Here is a 14,117-nt window from a genome sequence, read left to right on the forward strand (position 1 = left end):
CATGCATCCCAAATATGAATAAAGGACTTGGAGGTTTTTGTATGTGAGCGGTTTGTGTACCTTTGTGCCAGCGGAACTATTCTACCTTTAAACTCAAAATCGGATTAAGGCTTTGAAAGGAGCCAGCGGGAGGGAATACGCATGCGGGAACGGCCGCTTGTGCCGAAGAGGGAAGTGATTCGCATCGCCGTTCCTTTCCTGGGCTCGCAGGAGGCCAACATGGCACCCCGCTCCCGCTGCGACGGGCGGCTTGGGGAAGGCGGGATTCCCTCCCTCAACGGGCCGCCCGCCAGTTTCGACCGTTCCCACGCAGCTCGGCGGGCTCCGAGCGGCCCAGCCCCGCCGGGAGCCCTCTCAGCGTTTTCCCGCCCGCGGGCTCGTCAAGCAGACCGCACGGCTCCCCGCGCGCCGCCGCGGAATGGGTTTCCCACAGTCCCGCATGTCTCCTCCGCGGTGCCGTCACGCCGGCCGCTAACCAATGGGAGAGAGGTATCCCCGCCACGTGACCGGGGTCTTCCCCCTCCGCCCCACGGGGTGACGCGCGGACGGGGGCGTAGGAGCTCCCTGACGCTGAGGCCCCGCCCTCCCGCCGTCCCTCCCGCCCCCGACGCTGTTTGTTCTCGCACGTGCGGCCGTCACGTGACGCGGAAGGAGGCCGTCCCCTGCGCGGAGCGGAAGTCGGCGTATCTATGGTTATGAGGCGGGCAGAGCGCCCTCTGTTCTCTATGGTCGCTCCGCTGCCGCGGGGCCGACGGGAAGCTGGCGGACTATGTGCATTTTTCCCTCATTACCTCACAGGCGGGGAGGAGGCTGCCGGGAGCGCGGAGGACCTTCCCTCGGCCTCGCTCCAGTCCTCCAGCTCCCCTCGCTGCCGCCGGCCCCGGGAAGCGCGGCTCCCGGCGGGTCCTGCCCGCCCTCACGCCCGCCGGGCCCGCTTCTCCGGGGAGCCTCGCCAGGGCCCATGGCTCCATGAGGCGGCAGCCGGGGCAGGCGGCGGCGGCGGCGGGGCAGCAGCGGCGGCGGCGATTGGGCTGAGGAGGGGAGAGGCGGAGCGCGCCCGGCCCGGGACGGGGCAGGAGGTGGGCAGCCGCCGCCGCCGCCGCCGCCGCGAGGTTGGGAAGGGCCGCCCGGCACCGGGGCCGCGTCCCACAGCGCCCCGCAGCGGCCGGGCTGGAGCCGGGAGCCCCGCAGGCCGGCGTCCGCCGCGCCGTGGGCCCGGCGAGGTCCGGCGGTCCGTCTTTGTGCGGCTCCGTGCCGCCCTCCGGGAGGGGTGAGGCGGGGCCGGGGGGCTGCCTCGGGTCGAGCCCGCTGCCGGGACAGCGCTGGTGCTCGACGAGGAGCGAGGGAGCGAAGGGCGGGCGCGGCGCTTTGCCGTGTGCGGACCGGCTGAGCCGCTCTGCCTTGGCTGCAGCGGCACAACTTTTCTTCTTCCTGTTTGTTGTCTTCGGTCCCCGAGGCAGAGCTCGGAGGAAGCGGGGTGGCTCCTTTAGGTCGCCGTGCCCTATGCGGGTTATCCTTGGAAAAGGTCGGGTCGAGGGTTTTTTAGGCAGAGCGAACATCTGTCGCTCCGCGCGTCCCGTTGCCGCCGTGCCGGGGAGCTGCCGGGTGCAGCCGGCGATGTGGCAGCGGCACAGAAGGAAGGGAGCTGCCGGGGCAGGGACTGCTGTGCGTCTGTGTGGGTTTGCGGTTTCCCCTGTAAGGGCTCTGGGTTCGCAAATGAGTTATTTGGAACAGCTGAGAGATGGGCGATGCGGTGCTTGAGGCAGCAGCCCGGTGCTCCAGGAGCTGGATGTGACTTCCAGGTCTTCGTGGTACTGTGTGTGACTTTGACGTCGGCTCTTTTAGCCCTGTTTGATAAATAGGGGTCTGTTTTTCCCTTTGTGCGCCCAGATCTCACAGTGATGGCGGCATTACAGTCAATAAATTCCTCCACTGGATGTGTGGTCCTTGAGAATCTGCATATGCTTTCCTTCCTCTGTCCCATCCCTTCTCATGCTGTCTGAGTTGGTGTTCTCTATCAGTTCTGCTTTTTCTATGCACATATCTGCTTTCTGCACTTACCACTTCCCTCCTCTCAGGCTGTGCTTATCTTCAGCTCTTCCTCTCCTGTGTATCTTGACCTCGTCTGTCTGCTTCTGGGCGCTGCTGATTTCATTAGTCCTAGAAAGCTAACGCAGGTGCTGGCTCCTGGGGTCTGGGCAGCAGTCTGTTCTTCACAGAGCAGTTGTTCAGAGCTCGTAGTTTTCCCTGTGCCCTGCTTGGGCTGCTTTGTAGTGAGGGCAGCAGCCCTGGGAGCCCAAACCCTGGGGTGTAGGCCAAAGGAGTTGTCACCCTGCTGCTGAAGGAGGAAGGGAGGTGCAGCCGTGGCTGTGAAGCAGTTTGCCATTGGTGTAGCCATTATCTGGAGGGAACGGATGATCTGCAAGATTATTGAATGAGATGTATAGTCTCAAGTCTCTTTTTTTTTTTTTTTCTCCCCTTTTCACTCTTCCCAGCTTCCCTCCCTTTATAGGAAGGCTGGTTCTGGTGGTGTGGTTGTTTTTTGTTGCGGTGTTTGTTTTTGTGATGAGCTGCCTATTTTCAAAGTGTTTGGCAAACTGTCCCAACAGCTCAGAAGCACAATTTCCTCCTGTCTATTACTCTTGATTCACATGTAGATGTACTTATTCTGCTTGCTTGGATTGGTTTTTCCTCTGTGTTAGAGGCATGGGGCAAGTTGCACATTGGAGGGATTTTCTTCTGGTTTTTGTTGGAAAAGCAAAGCTGACAACTTTGAGAGGCAAAGAAGCAGCTGTTGGTTTTCCACTAGAAACTGTTTTGTGTAGTGCTTATTTTATTTCCCTCCTCCTTTCCAGGGTTCTGCAAGTGCTTCAGGCAGCAAGTTTTGAAGCAGGATGGGAAAAAGACGCTGTGTTCCTCCCCTTGAGCCCAAGCTGGCAGCTGGCTGTTGTGGGGTAAAGAAGCCCAAGTTGTCCGGGAGCGGAACGCACAGTCATGGGAATCAGGCCACAACTGTACCAGGCTCCAGTTCAGGTCCTCTTCAGAACCACCAGCACACAGATGGGAATAATGGAAGGGAGAACGTATCTGACTTGACTTTGGGCCCAGGAAATTCCCCAATTACTCGAATGAATCCCACTTCAGGAGCTCTGAGCCCGCTTACTCGGCCCAATGGAACTGCCAATAGCACCAAGAACCTGGTGGTGACAGCGGAGATGTGCTGCTACTGCTTCGATGTACTCTACTGTCATCTCTACGGTTTCCCTCAGCCACGACTTCCTCGATTTACCAATGACCCCTAGTGAGTAAATTGTGTGCGGGAGGAAAGTGGAGAAAGCAGCGCTCAGAGCTGTGATGGGGGCGGCTGGGTTTCCTCTGGGGAGCGGGAGGAAGGGGACGTTCTGCTCAGCCTACCAGGCGCAGGAAGGATGCCCTGTAGCTGGGTGAGAGAGTAAAGATACTCTGTTGAAGTTGGTGGAGCTCTGGCATGGTGTTCAGGTGAGAATAGGCCTAGTCTTAGAGGCAAGCTGGGCAGGGATGTGAGGAGTTACGGTGCTGCTTTGGCTCGTGGTCTGACGCACTGCATGAGGCCATCCGTGCTTTTACTGAGGAGTGCAGGTCCACCTCGTGATAACACTGCTGCTGTTGGCTCTCTTCGTTGTAAGGCTTCTTGCTCTGCAAGTAATTAACCACACCATGCCTTAATAATATTCTACTAAAACAACTGAAGCTGAAATTAAACAGTTGACAGAAAGCAACGAAATAAAGTAATTAATTTGAAGAGTGTTCTGCCTCTGATACCAGGCACTGAGGACGAGGGAAGGGACTTTCTTTTGCTGGCGGATTGGGAAAGGAGTGAAGTAAGCAGTTGAAGCAAGTTTCTGGCTGATCCCAAAACAGCAGCTGAGCTAGAGAGAATTGGACAAGGACACACACAAGGGTGTGTTCTGTTACCCAAGCTAATGGATTTAGTAGGGAGGGGAATCGAACGTTTTCAAGCTGTGGAACTGAAATCTGACAATTATTTTTTGAGATGGTACTGGCTGGACAATATGGGGAAAAAGTGGGAGTTCGCTTTCAAGGATGACAGCAAGGTTAAGAAGAAAGGAGATGGGTATGACAAGAAGCAAGGAGCAGGATTTCTGAAAGTTACATGGCATTTCTCTTTGTGAGATTTACCAAATGCTTATCTGAAGGTTGAATGTGTGGGTGTGGAAATGTTAATGTCATTAGAATGTTTGGATGAAGAATTATGTGGAAAACATCAATGGCAAATAGAACTTCTGATGCCCCTCAAGGGGCCGCCTCCAGAACAACAGATCAAATAGGAAGGTGTTGCCACCCTTAATTTAAATGAGTGAATTTTAAACTGATGTAAAGGAACAGCAGCTTAAAGAGGTCAAGGACTTTTCCTTGCAGTGAGCATCTCCCCACCTCACTGGCTGTCACCGTGGATGTAGGTTGTGTATCCATGCAGTTATTATCCCAGCAGGATTATAGGTACATGCTCTGAATGCTACTGCAGGCTAAGCTGTTTAATGTTGTAAGAACAAGTGAATGGAGACAGACTCTGGATTGGAGTACAGAATAGCTGCAGGGCATCCCCAGACTGAAATCTGTCTGCTGATGTTTCTCATACCTGAACGAATTGTTGTTTTCTAAAAGGAGCATGATTTGTTCATTTTGTTGCTCGAAATGCAAAGGTGGTGGCATTCTGTTCCCTAATCATTAAGAGATTATTTTTATATGGCTTCATTTTTTTGACATTAGATCACTTTTCTGTTGATGAGTTTCACAAGGGGCCTTGTTTCAGAAATGTTGGCTGCTTGAATTGTGAGCCCCCATTTGAGAAGTTAAAATTCACTGAGCGTTCCAGCGCTGATAAATTTGAAGGCCTTTAAATCATCGCTCCAGCAAAACCAAAGATATATCCAGCAGAAGTCCCTCGGGAGAGACAAGAAGGAGAATGCTGATGGAAGGAACAGAGAGCTGCCCAGGTTTCTCCTGAGCTGTTTCTCAGACAGCAGATCTTTCGGAGCTGAGCCCCCAAGGCAGTGCTTGTGATGGTTGGGATCCTGAATAAGGAGTGTGATGTCGTAACTGTAACTGTTATGGTCTGAAATCAACTGGAAATGCTGGTCATCCAGGGAGGGTAGGTGCACACGTGGGTGGTTGTGGTGGTGCTGATGGGTTCCTGTGGGGCACAGCACCTTGTACACACACTGACAGAGACATTCGCAGATGGGTGTAGGAAAGGTGGCTTGCAAGGATCGGTCAGCTCTGCATTAACTCGGCAAACAAAGAAAATACTGCCTTTGTTATTCAACTTATTAAGAAAATGATGGTTTTGAAATAGTTAATTGCTTCCTTCTTTGACTTCAGAACTTTTGTTTTGTTTTCAGAACAAAACCGTGCAAGTTCCTAGTTGCCATGCAGGAAAAATAACATACATGCATTGTGACGTCTGTACTACAGCAGTTCTTTCTGTAATGGGAGCTCCATACTGCTTCCCACAACCCATGTTTTGCTACTTTAACTCCCATTGTAGCTGCCCTGCACTCAGCACAGCCTGCTCAGAGCACAGTGCATGGATAGGGAGCTGTGGCCAGAGGGAAGTGGCTGCCCTGATCTCATGGGGGTATGGCTGCAGAGGATCAGAACGTGCTCTTGGGTGACTGTGGGCGAAAGATTATTGAGATTTCTCTGAAGATGTAAAGGAAAGGCACTTTTCTGGAATGGGCTGTAGAACAATTCTTGTCGTCAGTGCCTGTAATTTGCTAAAAGCATTTATTCCTCACATTAAGAAACGTCTTTTATACGGTGAAGAACTAAAACAGTGCAATTTTATCAACTTGTTTGAAATGAGACACGTTGTTTATGCCTCGGTTGTTATGAGCACAGTCAAAACCTGTTAAAAATGAGATTTTTAAAAAATATGATGGCCTCCTGGATGTAATTATCTTGTCCTTCTTGGTAATATCTCTTCTATTATAGATGTAGAAAGCCATGTCACAGCTCAGTGGAAACTTTTTTAAAGTGGAAAGAGGTGAATTGGAAATGTGAACCTGTGATGTGAATCCAAAAAGAGAAGGAATTTACATTTGTATTCTGTCAGCAGTGCTTTTCATCTTCTCCCTTCCTTTTCTTCTGTTTGGGCAAAGTAATTGTTCCGAAAGTTTAATTAGATTAAGCTAAATTCTCACCGAGCTTGTGACAATAATGAGTCTCAGAAATCTCCTCTGTAAGCTCACTGCCTTTTTTTTTAACTGTAAGCTTTGTCATGTATTTCCTTAGCTCTGTGTCTGTTTTCTGTTTCAACATATGGTGGTTGGATGAAAATAGAGAGGAATGATATCCTGAAAATACCTTGAAGTGTCGTTGGAAAATGAGAGCAGTAACTCCCCTCCTCGATCACAGAGCCACGAGGTGGCTGATGGTTGCTGATGGTTGCTGAAGAATGTTTCCATTTCCTCTGTGGGCAAAGTACTTCCTAAAGCCTGTTTGCTCTGTAGGGTGGCATTTCTGCTGTTGGTCACAGCTGGTAATTAGATCCTGAATGCTGGGTCTGTGCTGTGATCTGGTCTTGTGGTTCTGTTGTTGCTCCAGGTAACAGCGCTGGACATTGCTTTGTCATTGCGAGTCATAAAAGGTTCTGATTTTTTTATCTGTTTGCCTGTGTTTGAGAAATCATCCCCTCTCCATGCTGATTTTGCTATCCAAACAGAATCCCTCCGTATTTTTTGTGTCATTTACTGCAAAAATGCATTGCTTCAAGAGTTTGAGGAAACGTATTGCGTCTGCTTGGATGTAGAATCAGTCCTGTCTTCAGGAGCTCTACCTGAGTTCTAGAACTCTTGGTGATACCTCTTTGATTTCAGAAGAAGCTTTTCTTAACACTGTGTGTTTTCCTATCGTATCATCATGAAGTCCAGTAGGAATCTACACATTTGGTATCACTGATGACCAACTTTCTCCCTTACATTTGGGTTCATTTGAATTCTGAGTGACCACTTCTTGCATTCGATACTCTGTAATATGAACAAGTAAGCTCAGTTACCCTGTTTTTACCATTAGATCAGCATCATCAGTTGCCTTGCACGATTTTCCAGCTGTTCCAACATTTTTGTAGAGCTTCAGCCACCATTATCCTTTCTTTCCTGTTTCTCTCTCCAGCTGTCTGCAATTTCACTCCCTTCTGTACAAGTGAACTTTTTGCCCCTGGTATTCACCGTCTTTATCTGTTTACGTCTTTGCAGAGCTCTTTTGAATATTGTTGTTAAAAATTCCATGTTTTCTGAGGGTTTTATTGTGGCTGTTGGCTTAATAGATTGAAATGAGCCTGCTGACTTTGAGAATCTACTGTTACGGCTGTAAATCTATGAGTAGATGGGGAAAATGCATTCTGGGGTTGGAACAATGCAGTGGTTTTATTCTTCTCTTGCAAACCTGAATTATTGATGGTTTGTGGAATGCAGACCATTCAAGGGCTTTCATTTTCAGAGGTGCTACAAATGAGTAATCTAATTTTCATCTCCTGTATGAGTTTTGGTTGTCCTGTAGGCTACCAGATGCTGGTAAGTGAGGTTGTTCCTCATAGAGCTTAATGAGTGGGGTCAAATCTTACTCATCAGAAAATTGTGTGGTCTAGAAAGGAAGGTGCTGGTGGAGATAAGGAAGTGTGCTGGAAAGGAGTGAGGAGAAAAGCATTTTGCGTTTGGAAATGTCTTTTTCATTTACACTGCTAGGCGGCTGGTTGAGAAGGCATGCCTGATAGGATTTATTGCAGAGAGGATGAGAAAGGAAGCGTGTGCATACATGCTCATCTGTACCTGTTGTTTCCCCTGAAAGGTCTGTCTCTAGAGAGTGAAGTATTTCTTGTTTCTTGCCTTTCCAGTCCACTCTTTGTGACGTGGAAGACGGGGCGAGACAAGCGGCTTCGTGGCTGTATTGGGACCTTTTCAGCCATGAACCTTCACTCAGGACTCAGGGAATACACATTAACCAGGTAACTATGTTGAAAATCAGATAAACTTGAAAGTAGTTTAACTTGCTGAGGATCTATGAGGATTCAAAGTTAAGTCATTTTATTGGGTTAACATAGTTAATTTTAATACGCTTCACGGCAAATTCATCATGAGAATTGTGTGATATTTAGGGGGAGGTAATGCATCAGGATGTAGGGGAACAGATTTGCACCAGGTGAATTTTGGTCAACATTTTAAAGCTAACGTTGAATCTGTCTTATATACTAGGAGTTTTGATGTGTCATGTGCCCCCTGACTTCTCTCCACTTGCAGTAAGTGGAAGACAGCATCAGGAGGCTTGTAACTAGTCATGAATAGGTGCAAATCACTTTATCTGCAGTGGCAAATTAAAAAAGAAAAAAGTAGATTTCACAGAGGTATAATCTACAAGGCACAGCTGAGCATCTGAGGGTTTCACTGAGCGTTCAGATTAGGCAATATATCTTCTCTTCCCTTAGTGCACTTAAGGACAGCCGATTTCCACCCCTGACCCGCGAGGAGCTGCCCAAACTCTTCTGCTCTGTCTCCCTCCTCACTAACTTTGAGGATGCCAGTGACTACTTGGACTGGGAGGTGAGAACAGGTGCATTTGGAACTCTGCATCACTCGTTCCGTTCGGGTTCGGGTTAGTACATAGTGATGTGTCTCCTTCGTTACAGGGGTGTATGGGGAACCAAACTGGGCATAGAAACGTGGGGCTGGGAAACTAGAAGGGAGGAGGATGATGGGCTGATAGCATGATATTGGTTGGGAGGGGATCTGAATGGCAGTACAAGTGGCAAAGAAAGTATTTTATGGATTTGGTCCAATAGGAAGTAGGTTGAGGTGTGTGCATATATATATGTAAAAGCCTGGGAAGTGCTTTGATGCTGTAAACAGAAATCAGGAATAAAAGATGGTTAAAACCTGACATATAAGAAACACGTTTGGGACATTTTATATAGAAGTATGCTTAGCTCAAGGAATATTTTTATGAATAGACTTTGTGGTTGGGCTAGCTTAGATATGAGTCTTTGTTAGATTCTTGTCTTGCTGGACCAGTGTGAGAGATGGCAAACAGCCAGACTTCTGAGAAGACTTTCTTTTGGAGAGGTGGCAGGGAGGCCAGTGGTAGAGAAATGCACAGTGTTGCATGAATGAAAAATCAATCATTAACTGTGGTCGTGGTAGCAAACACCTCTTATTTGGCTATTCATTTCCATCTATAGGTTGGGATCCATGGGATCAGAATAGAGTTCATCAATGAGAAAGGTGTCAAACGCACAGCCACGTATTTACCTGAGGTTGCTAAGGAACAAGGTGGGTTTGAGATGACAGCTAAACATGTCAGTATGCTGTGTCACAGAATTGGGTAACATAAATCTGTGGATTTTGGGTTTGGATTGCAATGCTCTCCTCATAGTGGTGCCTTGGATCCACCAGGCTTAATCTGGATAACTGACACCTGATACAGCTGCTGTTGGGCTTTCATCTGGCCTTTCTCTCATCCCACATCTGTGCACAGTTTTATCTTAGTGTAAAAAAAAATGTTTTAGGGCTTAAGAAATAGAGGATCTCAAAATATGGAACTTCCAGCTTCATTTAGCATTGCATCTTTCCTCTTCTATGTTTCTTCCACCAACTAGGATAACTGCAGACTGCACAGTACCAACAGGAGAGTTCCTTTCCTCCTCATTGTTGCTAAAGTAGCATCCTCCAGATGAGGGCAGGAAACAGGGCCCCTCTGGAGCACACTTCCCACTCAAATATAGTAGTGGTCACCATGGTAACTGCTCAAAATATTGCCTCCTTTCCTCCACCTAGCAGAGTGGAGTGGTCGCATCCTCCTGGCTCTGGGGCAAAAGACTAAGGTAGGAATTTTAACTCTGATCTCTCACATAGCAGTGCACTGTGCTATCACTAGAGCATCAGGCTGATCCCAATTTGTCTGTGTAAAGCTAAGTATTACCTTACTTTAAGTCTTAAGAGCTAAAACTGAGTGGCACGTGATAAAACAGTCTGGCGTCTCTGCAACAGAGGCAAGGCACGGACCTTTGTAAGAAGAGAGGTCATATGGAAAAAATGGGATTACTGTTTTTATAGACCACTGCAGTTCAAATATGAGTTAAAAGGGATTGGCATGTGCAGGTAATGTGCATGCATAAGATGGTGTACGCCCAGTTTGGCACTGGCATTTCTAAAGTTCAGAGTTTCCTGTTTAGTTGTTTGCTTCCCTAGCGGCCTTTTAATGCATCTCCTCTTTTCTTCAGACGTCGTTTTTGTGTTGAAAAGTATCCCTTGTGTTTCTTTTTCATCAGACTGGGATCAGATCCAGACCATAGACTCCTTACTCAGGAAAGGTGGCTTTAAGGCTCCGATTACCAATGACTTTAGGAAAACGATTAAACTCACCAGGTAAGGTGATGTATTTGTTGCCTTTATTTCATGGTGTTTTGTGGATGATTCAATTTATTTGGGCCAGGTGTATGTATGTCTTCAGGCTTCTATCGGGAGATAGGTAGAGGCTGAAAGACAAAATCAATTCTATGTGTTAGGCAGATGATGTGTATGGAATGAAGTGCAACGTCTTCAGTCTGTGCAGGATTGAGGTTAGAACTGTGAGAAAGCTCTCGCTACTTTTCAGTGCAGTCATGAGATCAAAGGAAGCAGAACGCTGCAAGTTTATTAAAAGGTTGATTCTTCTGTATTTTCACAACGGACTTCCTTTTCTCAACATGCTGATCAGTGGAGGGTGTAGCTGTTTGGAGGTGATAGATGGAGGTGATTTGTCTTCCAGCCAAACCATGCTCACATCTGGCTGATTTTTAGAGTTTGCTTGTTTTTCTGCACTCCCAGCTGTTGTTTTCGACTCCCCTTGTTAATAAAAATTTGGACATTCGGGTTTTGTGTGGAAACGCAGTAATTTGTCTCATTCCTCACCTCTGGAGGAAAAGAGGTGGGTAGGTTTCAGGCTCTTTCGTTTTGTCTTTTAATGAGAGGATAGGATGAAGTTTTTCGTTAGAAGGTGGTATAGCAGTAGGAGGTGTATCCAGGAGGAAGCGACTCAGTGTAATTCACAGCTGCTCTAAGTTCTTTCGTGCAGTGTGCTAGAAGTGCCTCTGGGTCTCTCAGAAGGGACTTCACGTTTTGTGAATTCTGTTTGTACAACATGGACTGAGTGACACGTACTCTATAATACATCTCCTTTCACCCAGCTCTGCTTTCACTAGCTTTTCAAGCGTGAACGTCAGCCAACAAGTAAATAATACTTGAATGCTTCTAGTTTAGTCTCTGAAACTTTGAGTCTTCGCTTCCAGCAAATTTTTCATGCCCCCATTTTTTTTTCTCTGCAGGAAGTAGATAAAAAAGAATACAAGTTGATCATTTGTTTCCTGTATGCCACTTCAGGAGTCCTCTTTGTTATGATTATCTTGAACGGAGCTCAACTTTTGGCACAGTAAAGCTAAATAAAGCTTGTAAAGTTTATCCAGGCTATTGCATAAGGTGACGGAAAGCAAAGTATCTGTTGAAGCTAGGGGTGTCTCCTCGCTGTTGGGGATGATCCAAAAGGTGACGTGGGATGAACGTATTTAATCCAGTGCACGCGGCGTGATCTCTTGCCATTTTTTATTCTGATGCTGTGTCCACAGGTACCGCAGTGAGAAGGTGACAATCAGTTACGCGGAATACATGGCCTCTCGTCAGCATTGTTTCCAGAATGGCACTCTTCATGCCCCTCCCCTCTACAATCATTACTCCTGACACACGGCTGCATGACCAGTCCCACCCCCCAGTTGCTGCCAATGGCTACGACATCATCGGGGCAGACGCCTCTTCTTCCTGGTCCAGTTACTTCTATTACTGCACCATTTTATGATGCTAGCTTCCGTTGCCAAGTCTGCCTTCCAGCTGACCTGGGGGGAGGATGAGAGCGTGACAGAACTTCAGGGGCCCAAGCCTTATCTCAGCCTTCCCTCCCAGTGGGGATTTAGTTGGATTGGAGCTCCATGCCTACGAACTGTCGTGAGGTGCAGAAGACCTCTAGGAGTGAAAGCACCACTTCAGAGCGACCTGTTTGCGTTTGTTACCGACACTCTGGAAGCTTGAGTTGTTCCTTATGGAAGCCCCCCAGATCAAGTAGGAGCATTCCCCTGGCAGCCTGGGCAACGGAGTCCAATAAAACATTTTTTAGGTTCTTTTTAATTTTTTTTAACCTCTGGTATCTGTTGTGTACCAAGAGCTGATTGCTGTCCCCGCGCATCACAGGCGGACGTTACAATACAGAGAGGGTTGAACAGCTGGATAGCACCCCATCCTCACAGACAGAAAGCATTTAAAGATGTGAAAATCCTTTGGGTGGTATTGCGGATGAATGTTATTTAAGTAAGCCCTAGAAGGCTCTAATTCTCAGATCCCGCTGTAGATGGATTCCCTAGAACTCCTTTTGGTTTACAGTTCGCTGGGTTTTTTAGGTGGTGCTTTGTAATGTAGCCTGCTATGAAATAGAATGCAGTTTTGCCTGTAGGAGTGCAAATTGTCATGCTGTGTACATGAAGGACAAGGTAACCTGAGTGTACCCTGGACAGTCTTTGCTGTTACTGCCCTGTTTTGTGTCAAGAATTTTTAAGAGAGCCTGACTGGGGGTGGGGAGGGGTTGGCAGGGAATAGACTGTAGTCATACAAGGGAGACAAGTGACTAAAATTTCTTTAGAAAACTGTCTTGGGGACCTTCCTTTTCATAGGACAGCCACTTTCTCTAGTGTGACTATCAATCTTGAGATTTGTCAGTATTCTGGTCTACGGTGGGCCTGCTGTATGAAGCTGTGTAGTTTTGCTGGTCATATATTGTACAGCTCTTTCATTACCACATCAAGGCAGTGAGTGGGGAAACCCTAAACTGTATGACGCTCACGTGCACTTTGTATTTCTTCTCCTGTCATTGACTGCAAGAAACACTGTGTTCTAAGAGGAAGATGTGTTCTCCAGTTGTCTGGCAGTGTTGTTAAAGGACACTCTGTCAATGAAGTTACTGGAGTTCCAACAATTCGGAAACATTTCTGGAGGGTCAGCAATGATCAGGAAAGAAAATACAAGTGTATAACAGAGTGGTGGCTATTTGGTCACACGTACCTTTAGAGTTTGCTTGTGTGTGGTAATAATGGCTTTTAAAATTGGCTGCTGTTCTGAGCCTGAAATTCACCCCTGGCGAGGCAGGGAAAAGGCTGGTAGGAAGCTCAGGACTGCGTGCTGCTGCTCTTTCTGGTCCTAGAGAAGAAAACAAGCCTGGGTGGTTTTGCTTCATGGTGGTGTCCCGTCCTCCTGCTGCCGGGGGAGAGAGACGTGAGGGAAAGGAGGGAGCCCTGTTCTGGATAACTGTGCAATACTGACCCAGCTTTCCTCCTGTACTGGGTCGTTTTTATAAATTGCCGCTTTTCCCTTGCGATGCTGTTGAAGAGCAATTGAAGATGAAGGGATTGTTTTGCCATTTCCTGCTGCTGAGAATAAATCGGTCTTGTTACGAACTCGAGGAGTTTGTAATTACTCTCCCAGGTGCCCTGGAGTGATGAGGGAGGACGGGGTCAGCTCTGGACAATACCATTCACCACCGTTCAGCTGTCAAACAGTACGATACATAGGGCTACACTCATTACTGTTCAAGTGTTCTATGTTAGAATTTAATTTCATAAAGGTTTAAAAAGAGCAAAAAAAATGGTGCTAAAACTTCACCCCTGAGCACGCTCAGTGAGACTGGTCATGCAGGCATATAGTGCCAGGCTTCTCAACTCTTCTTTTCTTTTTCAAGCATTTGCCCTGTTCTGCGTCTTCACCAGTGTACAGTGTTTTCCTGATGTCATTTTATTGGAGTAGGGGATGACGAAGGGGTGGAGTGGGGAAGGTCAGCTGTCCTTTTTAAAGAACAGAATTTTCGGGTTGAGTGACATGGTTGAATAAGCTTGAGGTGGGCTGGGTGGTTTGGCACTGGGGAAGCCTTATCCTCTCCCACTTCCATTTCCCTGTTCAGTCTGTATTAAAAAAACAGCAACAAAAAAGCCTCTAAATACGTACTGTGTTCTTGTCTTGCTGCAGTGAGAAGAGAAGCTAGCAAATCAGAAC

At 47.6% G+C, this 14,117-nt stretch overlaps 1 protein-coding gene across 3 annotated transcripts; it reads left to right on the plus strand.

The window, feature by feature from the left end:
* Window positions 1–2,894: 2,894 nt before the first annotated feature.
* On the plus strand, window positions 2,895–11,765 carry AMMECR1L (AMMECR1 like; the record flags this gene model as incomplete). Of its 3 annotated transcripts, none has more annotated exons than XM_079540084.1 (6): window positions 2,895–3,301; window positions 7,895–8,005; window positions 8,483–8,597; window positions 9,233–9,375; window positions 10,242–10,418; window positions 11,654–11,765. In XM_079540084.1, the coding sequence occupies 6 exons, from the start codon at window positions 2,895–2,897 to the stop codon at window positions 11,763–11,765; spliced, it is 1,065 nt and encodes a 354-aa protein (XP_079396210.1). The 3 variants fall into 3 exon arrangements, with proteins under 3 accessions (XP_079396210.1, XP_079396211.1, XP_079396212.1); XM_079540085.1 differs by having other exon boundaries at window positions 9,233–9,323; window positions 10,322–10,418; XM_079540086.1 differs by lacking the exon at window positions 7,895–8,005 and having other exon boundaries at window positions 9,233–9,323; window positions 10,322–10,418.
* Window positions 11,766–14,117: the final 2,352 nt, after the last annotated feature.

The sequence above is a fragment of the Tetrao urogallus genome, assembly GCF_951394365.1.
Source record: "Tetrao urogallus genome assembly, chromosome: 9".
NCBI lineage: Eukaryota > Metazoa > Chordata > Aves > Galliformes > Phasianidae > Tetrao > Tetrao urogallus.